Source organism: Lynx canadensis, chromosome B2 (genome assembly GCF_007474595.2).
Source record: "Lynx canadensis isolate LIC74 chromosome B2, mLynCan4.pri.v2, whole genome shotgun sequence".
NCBI classification, from domain to species: Eukaryota; Metazoa; Chordata; class Mammalia; order Carnivora; family Felidae; genus Lynx; species Lynx canadensis.
Genome location: NC_044307.1, coordinates 120547215 through 120556714, shown reverse-complemented (window position 1 = coordinate 120556714; position 9500 = coordinate 120547215). Strand labels below are relative to the sequence as shown.

At 39.6% G+C, this 9500-nt stretch overlaps 1 protein-coding gene across 1 annotated transcript; it reads left to right on the top strand.

The window, feature by feature from the left end:
- The first annotated feature begins 1788 nt into the window (after nucleotides 1-1788).
- LOC115515003 (vascular non-inflammatory molecule 2-like) lies at nucleotides 1789-6567 on the top strand. Its single transcript, XM_030317111.1, is given in 5 exon segments — nucleotides 1789-1960; nucleotides 1963-2000; nucleotides 2083-2213; nucleotides 6421-6470; nucleotides 6473-6567. Coding segments are annotated over 5 exon segments (486 nt in total).
- The last annotated feature ends 2933 nt before the right edge of the window (nucleotides 6568-9500 follow it).

Below are 9500 nucleotides of genomic sequence, written 5' to 3'. Positions count from 1 at the left end.
ACATCAAGTGCCCATCTAGCACTTAGCAGATTCATGTGAGATTTCCTTAAGGCGATCACTTTGAATTGAGTTCTTTAAAAGGCTCCGGGGCTCAGACCCTGGGATGCAGACATTAAATCAGAGCACAGTCCCACGCGTGATCTCTTGGATATAAGGAGAAGATTCTGGAATCAGGAATGAGAAGTTGCACACCGTCTCTAAGTTACTCTGCTTCTCTGTGCCTCAGATTCCTGTCCTATAAAGTGTGGGCATTTGGTTTATATGCTCTCTAAACTCTAAAGGCACTCAAAATCTACTGTATAGAGATGAGTATATACCAATTACCTATATTAATATAATAACTATGGACAAACTATATATACAGTACGATCACATACTAGTAATCTATTGTACAATCTGCTAAAAATTCCCAAACATATCTCTCCCCTCACATTGTCCACTAAAGGGCTTGACCATTTTTCTCAAAATTATTTGTATTGTTCTATTTAAGAAGTTATTTCTTAAATAGAAAATTCTATTCAAAGCAGAAAATATGAGCAGACTTGTTTATAGCCCTTAGGCCTTTCCTTTACCAAGAATTTTATCTCCGTATGAGGGAAAGCACAGAATAATTTATTTGTTGCTAATCTACAAAAATATTTGAATGGCTTTTACTAAGAAGGCCAGATTTTTTAAAACAAGAACAACAACAACAACAACAATAACAAAAAACCCTAAAACAACTGGAAAAACCTCTTGCATGGTAGAATTGGGAGCAGGGGAGTGAGAATATGGATGTCCTAGGAAAAGCATATTCTTAAAACTCTATTATGTGATTAATTTGTCTTTGAGAAAATGAAAGTTATGTCTTCTCTGAGTTATAACAGTTTATGATGACTGGCCTGAGATACTTCTTCCCTTGTATGTACTTTGGAAGGAGGGAAGGAAGGGAGGGAGGGAGGGAGGGAAAGAGGAAAGGAGAGAGGAAGGAGGTGAAGGAAGGAAGGTGGGGGGGAGGAGGAAGGGAGGGAGGAAGGGAAGGAGAGAGGGAGGAAGGAAGGAAATAGGAAGGGGGGACAGAAGGGAGGGAGGGCAGAATGGAAAGAGAGAGGGAGGGAAGGAAGAAGTAAGTTTAGTTCTCCTAGGGCTGGGTCCAGCTAAGCAGTGACCTTGATTTCTCCGCTGGCCTAACACCAGAGAACCTCACCTGCACAATTCATGCTTTGGGCACTGAGGGTTTGGCAGTGAATAAAATAGACACAAAATCATGCTTTTATGGAGCACACATTCTTAGTCTTTAATAAGTAAGCCAGAGTGTCAATTTGGGTGAATTTTCTTCCTGATGTTGTACCATAGTGCATTTTCCTAGTAGCAAATATTTTAAAATTGTTCTCCTCTTCTAAAAATATACATGATGTAAATCATTTAATAGAGCAGAAAAAAATAGGTTTTGTAATTTAATAAATGAAATGTTTATTGTATTATGATTTTTCACGAGAGTTAATTTATTTTCTTTCTATCAATAAAAGGGTACAGTGGGCTTACATTTGAATTTTGTGTTTTTTAAATTCGATATCAAATCTTATCAATAGTACATATTGTGTAATCCTTGTAATAGTTTCTGATTGTATTCATTGAACTGAAATGTTTTTTTTTTTTTCCCACAAAAGTAGTTAGGTATAATATTCCTAAGATTATAAAAGAAAAGTCTGTTAGCTGGAAGTTAGTTTTATGTGATATAAATGCTTCCCTCTCTAGAAGTACTGAATGAATGTTGCTTTCACTTTCAGAGCTCACTAGATGTTGGCTATGATCACTTCTTCTCTTCAAATCTCCGTGGCAATTTTTGCCCTAATCATCCTGCACATTAGTGCCTTGGATGCTTTTACAGTCGCGGTATATGAACATGCTGTTATATTGCCAAATAAGACAGAAACGCTTGTTTCCCAGGACAATGCCCTGTTCCTTATGAACGAGAATATAGGTTTCTAGACAGAGCAATTAAGCGCTCAGCTAAGCAGGTAGGGAGAGCGAGTAGGAGAATGGAGTGTTGAACTATGTGACGTATGAAGAAATAATTTTGATTTCGCTTATTTTAAGCAGAATGCTCAAATGACTGTGACTCCAGAAGATGCGCTTTATGGATGGAAATTTTCCAGGGAAACCATTTCTCTTTATCGGAAGGATATCCCGGCCCCTCAGGTGAATTGGATTACATGTCAAAACACCCAGAGGTATATATTTCTTAAACTTAAAAAAAAAAAGTTTATTTATTTATTTTGGGAGAGAGAGAGAGAGCATGAGCACGTGTGCATGGGAACAGCGGAGGGCCAGAGAGAGAGGGAGAGGGAATCCCAAGCAGGCCCCATGCGGTCAGCACAAAGCCCACCGCAGCACTTAATCCCACCCACTGTGAGATCATGACCTGAGCCAAGATCGAGAGTTGGACGCTTAAGCAACTGAGCCATCGAGGTGCCCAGGAAGATATTTTAAATATCCTCATTGTTTGTGCAAAAAATGCTGCAATTCTCTAAAATGCGCATGTTCACCACAGCGACATGATAAATCGTGAATTATCACAGATGTGGCATACGATATTGTTATTTTTATCTTGGCATTTGCTTAAAAAATTTGTGCTTAGATACCATTTAATAATCATTTATAAATGAATAGCTTTATTAAATTTGGAGAAAATATGTAAACAAGATATTTATTGCTAGGATTAGAAGCTAAGGGGAAGAGAATCTCATGGAGTCAAGTAATAAATTAATTTCTGAAGTAGACAGTGGGTTGTATTTGGGAAGTAGCCCAAGGTCTCCATTGAAAGTACCATACTTCGGGGGCATCTGGGTGGCTCAGTTGGTTAAGCGTCCCACTTCGGCTCAGGTCATGATCTCATGGTTTGAGTTCGGGCCCCGCATTGAGCTGGTGCTGAGAGTTCAGGTCCTGGAGGCTGCTTCAGTTTCTGTGTCTCCCTCTCTCTGCCTCTCTCTCTCTCTCAAAAAATGAATAAACATTAAAAAAGAAATTACGAAACTTCAATCTTATGGAGTCTTTCTGTTCCAGAATCTACTTCTCAGGCAGAAAGAGCTTACTATGTACATTTTCGTGAATCATAAGACCTTATGCTTTGAAACTTAGTGTTTTCTTAGGCTCATAAAGCTAATTATCTTGAGGAAAAATAATCTAGAGACTTTCTAATATAAAATATTTAATATACATAAGTGCATATTTAATGTATAAATCTTACTGTCTAATAAGGCTTGAAAATTAAATTACTGAGGTACAGATCACACATTTCTATTTTGGCACTCTCTCTCTCCTGTCAAATCCTCTCTCTTACTCTCTCATACTTTCTCTCCCTCTTTTACCTCAGATTAAGTTTATTAAACATTTATCCGCCATTTTTTTTGGTTTTACTAGAGGATTATGAATACCATACTTTTTTTTTTAGGATGCCTGGCTCTTCTGACATTTATATAAGGGTTACCAGAAAACAGCTTTTCTTAGCTCTGAAGAGACACAAAGAAGAAAATATTGGGTGACATGATAAAAGACAGTTAATCTTTCCACTCTTCTTGTCCTGAGTTGATGCTGTCTATGGTGTTTGTAAATTTTCTTTTGTTCCCAGAAAAGAGGTCAATAGCTAGACAGTCTTTCTGCATAGAAGTTTTGAAAATTGGGACAACTCATTTGTTTTTCAACTCACGGTAGGGTTAAGTTCTGGGTTTCCTGTTAATAACAACATACGCTGGGGGTGCCTGGGTGGCTCAGTTGGTTAAAGCATCCCACTTCGGCTCAAGTCATGATTTCATGGTTCCTGGGTTCAAGCCCCATATGGGGCTCTGTGCTTGTGGTAGGGTCCCCTCCCTAAGGAAAGAAAAAAAAAAAAAAAAACCTCAAGGCAACCTGGCTATCCTCACATATAACATTCCTCACAACCTTGTAACAAGACCTGATCAAACTGCACGTTTGTGTGTTACCATATATGGGAGACAGAGTAGCAAAAAATATATAGAAAACTATGCCATGTGTCATTCAGGGCTCAGTTCCTCTGTGGGAACCCCACTGAGTCATGCCGCGGGGGGGGGGGGGGGGGGGGGGGGCGGGGAATAAAGTTGCTTCCTGGAAAGAAAAGCCTCCGTGTTGCATGTCACGACTCCCTGGGAGTATTCTGCTACATGCTGACAGCTCAGAGCTTTGATCCTGCTTCAGATTCTTTGTCTCCCTCTCTCTGCCCCTCCCCCACTCGTGCTTTGTCTCTCTCTGTCTCTCAAGAATAAATAAATGTTTAAAAAAAGTTGAAAACAACAACAACAACCACTACATGTATTGGGGGCATCTGGATGGCTCAGTCGGTTAAGCGTCTGACTTCAGCTCTGGTCACGAACTCGTGGTGCATGAGTTCGAGCCCCGCATAGGGCTCTGCGCTGACCGCCCAGAGCCTGGAGCCTGCTTCAGATTCTCTCTGCCCCTCCCCTGCTTGTGCTCTGTCTCTCTCCCTCTCAAAAATAAATAAACATAAAAAAATTAAAAACAACAACACATGTTGTAAAGTTATGGACTAGTCAAAGATCACAATAGCTATGGAAACTAGTGAAGTTTGGGGGAAAGGATGTTACGTATGGTTAGTAAAGAGCTCTGTCACAGCCCTACAGTAGAAGGAATGAATTTTGACAGAAAATGGGTTTGCATCGTCATCCAGGATAGTCACATTGAATTCACTTAATTTTCACTCATTCAGCCATTATTTATCGAGCATCTATGATGTGCCAGATATTATTCTAGAAATAGGAGATACAGCGCTTAGTAAATGAAGGTTATGCGCCCCCCCCCCCCCATGACTTATGAATATTTAGTGAGAGTAGGTAGAGGTAAACAGACTCATTATTATTTAGAATGTTGTGTGGTGATCAGAATAGATATATTTTAGATGTCAAGGGGACAGGATTTGTTGCCGGATTTGTTGTGGGGGTATGAGAGAAAGACAAGCGTCAGGAGTGACTCCCATTTTCGGCCTGAGCAAATAAAGACACGGAATTGCCATTTACAGATATACAGGGCACTGAAGGAACAGCAAGTCTGGGATGCCAATTAGGAAGCCAATTTTGTGCACCTTACGTATAAGCTGCCCTTTCAACATCCAGGCGGAGATGTAAGCCTGCCAGTTGCATATACAAGTCTGGCATGGAAGGACAAAGTCAGGACTGAGATAGAAAACCCAGGGTCAGCACACAGATGATTTTTAGCACCATGATGGTTCACCTATGGAGTGAGTTACAGAAGAGAAGAAACCTAAGGCTTGAGATCTAGGAAACTCCGATGTTTAGACTCAGAAGGGGTGAGGAGGAACCAGCAAAGGAGTATGAGAAGAGCAGCTATTGAGCAGGAGAAGGAGAGAGCGGGGTCCAATCAGCAGGGTGAAGTGTTTCTGGGAAGAGGGTGTCGTTAACTGTGTCAAGTGTTGCAGACAAGTAGGATGACATCAAGTAAGATGTGGAGGTCATCGTTGGCATCGGTAAGAGTTGTCAGGTGGGATGATAGAAACGGGAGCTCATTTGAATGCCTCAAGAAAGCATGAGAGAGAACAAGCTGGAAACAGCCAGATGGACAACTCTTTCTATGAGCTTTGCTGGAAGAGGGAGCTGAGCAACGGAGCAGTATTTAGAGGGACATATGGATTCAGGAGAGGTTTTTAATTATTTTTTTTTTTAAGTACTAGAGCACATTTGCATGCCGGTGGAATGATCCAGTAGAGAGGAGACAGCCAATGACCCAGGAGAGTGAATAAGGAATTGTCAGAGCAGTAGCTCCGATGTGAAAAAAAAAAAAATCATGAAGTTTAACTTATGGCTTTTTTTTTTTTTTCAACGTTTATTTATTTTTGGGACAGAGAGAGACAGAGCATGAACGGGGGAGGGGCAGAGAGAGAGGGAGACACAGAATCGGAAACAGGCTCCAGGCTCTGAGCCATCAGCCCAGAGCCCGACGCGGGGCTCGAACCCACGGACCGCGAGATCGTGACCTGGCTGAAGTCGGACGCCCAACCGACTGCGCCACCCAGGCGCCCCAACTTATGGCTTTTAATGATGATCTTTTTCATGAATAGTTTTTACATTGGCTTGTAAATCGACTCACACTTAGATTCTCACTACTGTTTGTTTCTGGATGAACTGAATAAAATACTCTTTTAGGTTATGTTGTTAAATGTAATCACTATGCAGTGCGTTGAATCTCCAGGACATATTTATCTGCTAGCTGCAACTCTGCACCCTTAAGTGATATCCCCAATTCCTCCTTCCCCCAAGCCCCCGGTAATCACCATTCTTATTCTTCTTTTATGAGTTCAGCTTTTCTAGATTCCACATATAAGTGCTATCACACAGTATTTATCTGTCTCTGTCTAACTTATTGAAATGTTTCAATTAAAATTTCATTTAGATTTGGTCACACACCAGTACAAGCAAGACTCATCGACCTGGCCAAGAACAATTCTATGTCTTGGCAAATATTGGGAACAAAAAGTCATGTAGTTCCCATGACTCCACATGTCCTCCTGAGGGGGGACCTGGTGGCACATTACCATAAGTAATAGGGAGGGGATATGTAAAATGGAGCCCTGCTGTGAGAGTGGTCAATGCTGTGTTTGAGTTGGATCTTGGGGCACCTGGGTGGCTCAGTCGGTTAAGCATCTGACTTCGACTGAGGTCATGATCTCGCGGTTCTTGAGTTCGAACCCTGCATCGGGCGTTGTGCTGACAGCTCAGAGCCTGGAGCCTACTTTGGATTCTATGTCTCCCTCTCTCTCTGCCCCTCCCCTACTCATTCTCAATCTCCCTCTCAAAAATAAATAAACATTAAAAAAAGTTTGATCTTCATTACCTCTATGATACGACAATACTAGAGATTTTTTTTTTTTAAGTGAGCAATTAAAGAAAATAGCATTTCAGAAAAAAAGTACTCTGGGACAAAATGTAGGCAAAGATCTATTAGAAAGGTGTAATATTCCAGGATTGAGATTTTTTGGCATATAAGAAAACAAATCATTTTAATATTGATACCAAAGACAGTAAGTTAACTATAATCTGGATACAACTTAATATCAAAAGGATACAAAGATGTTTCCAAACTGTATGAATCAGTTTTATAGAAGTTAAATTCCTTATTATCTTTCAAATCACAAAAATCATCTTTCTCTTTATTTTCTATACCAGTTCATTTAATTACCCTTTTACAGGTTTAAGGTCAAATCCTAAAATTTCTACGTTAAAGTCTGAGTTTCAAGACTAAAATAACCCTATGCCATAATTTTATACTAAATGGGGGTAGGGAAGTATACTAAATTTTATACTTCAGTGGCGATGTGATGTACATATCAGTGTGAATGGCCTTCTTCCTCCCTATATTTTTTCTAAGCATCTTAAATTGTAGCCTCAGAATCCTTTGAGTAGAGAAATTGTCTCCTGGAAGTTCCAGTTAAAATGTAGATATCAGCCAAAAGGAATGATATTGAGCCAATGATTTTCAAATGTTTTGATCATATATCCCTACTGGAAAAAAAATTTTAATGAGTCCTCGGTGTGTATATATTTATTTATTTTTGCATTTATACATAAAACACAAAACTTCCAAAACCTTTCCTCATAGCTTTGTGGGTTTTGACAATTTCTTTTCATATGCAAGTAAACTTTCATATTCTCCTCAAAAATGTGTCTCATACCAGGAATAGAAATGTCAGCTGTTCTTTTTTTTTTTTTTTTTTGAGACCGTTCGCATTATTAGTATCACTTTTTAACGCACTTTCTTTGCAAGAATCATTTTAAGCTATTCTTCTATTCTGTAAATGTTGATTTAGTTAAAATGGTAGCCTAGTTGGTTAAGCCATTTAACCAGGCCCATGTAAACTGCAGGATGGCACAGTGCAGTGAACGTGGACAAGCTAGTGAGGAATCTGCAGTCATCCTGTGTAAATTAAGGATCGTTCTCCCCTCAGGGTACCTTGGAGACCATTTGTGACCCATGACCTCTGACACATGGACCTATTAAGAGTACCTTTGTCCATCAATTCTTAAAATGCTAGTAAATTTCACTTTCTTTTTATATTTTTTTATATAGAAAATAAATGTAGGGAGACATTTTAATAGTTTCATTCCTAACCTTTGGCATTCCCTATGTTGCAGACCATGTTATTAAACTGTTGACCCTGACTACTGTGTTAAACTAGGTTAGTTTTTAAAGGTTACCTGGAAGGAATCAAAGAGAGTTGAATAAAATGTTTAGTTTCAACAGCAATTTTGAAAGCTGGATAAGAGTCTCTAAAATTACTTTGGATGGAACATATGGTAAAGAGGGAGGTGTTATCCCTCATCTGATTAGCAGATACTTACTGTTCAGGACAATAACGTGCACTATTCTTCTTTGAATCCCTGATACCTGGAAACATAAAAGAGGTTCTTCAGGTTTCAAGAAACTCATAATCTTCAGGATTCATAGGAAGGTATTTGGCTCCTAACTGGGAGGAAGGAGTAAGGATAAGGTGGGGGGCATGGAACAGAAACAGAGACAGAAAGAGAGAAACTGCATTTTCCCCTGTTTTCCTTGGAAATTTACTTCCAATCACCAGATTCATACACTTCCTATAGGGTACCTACCATTGACTATAGCCAAACTTATTACTAACTTTGGAGGGTTTCTGTGAATTATGCCTTCAAAAAACAAGGTTTTTCTGACTTTGTCCTTTACCTTTGTAACAGTACCACTTTTATTCTGAGCCTGTTTGGTGCCCCTAAAATGTCAGAGATAGTGACTTTCAACACCATCTTTGAAGAGTGGTATTTTCATATGCTTTAATATAGTTTTCTGTGATTCTGCTGTGACCCTGGTGGAAGATTTGCATGCGGATACCATACTGTTTCCCATAGTTTGGATGAATGTCTTGTCCCATTGGACAGCTATTGAATTCCATGTGGCTTAGGCTGTGGGGATGGGGATTCATTTTCTTGTGACCAACACAAGTCATGTCAGCCTACCTTCCAGAAACTACCAAATACAAAGATTTTTATATTTGGTTTAATTATTCATAATGGTAACAAATAATGCCTATTATATTCAAAGTTCACTTGAAATGAGACCTTTGTAATTTTATCCAATAGAGCATAGGGAAAGTGCTTGAGTATTCAGCGTAACTAGAAGCCTGTGTGCTATCTCAATGTAACTAATATGGTGACATGATCACATGCTCAGTTCTGATGGGGAATCTGGCAACGTTGGTTTCATTTTTGTTTTTAGAAGATTTCTATTCACAGTCGGTGGTATCTATGCATCAACCTCTCCCAAAGTTTACCATTATGATATGGAAGCAGAGTCGGGAAAGATCTTCCTTTTGGAAGCCATAGATTTTTTTTTTTTTTAATTTTTTAATGTTTCTTCTTGGGAGAGAGAGAGAGCATGCGCGCCAGCAGGGGAGGGTCAGAGAGAGAGGGAGACACAGAATCTGAGCAGGCTCCAGGCTCTGAGCTGTC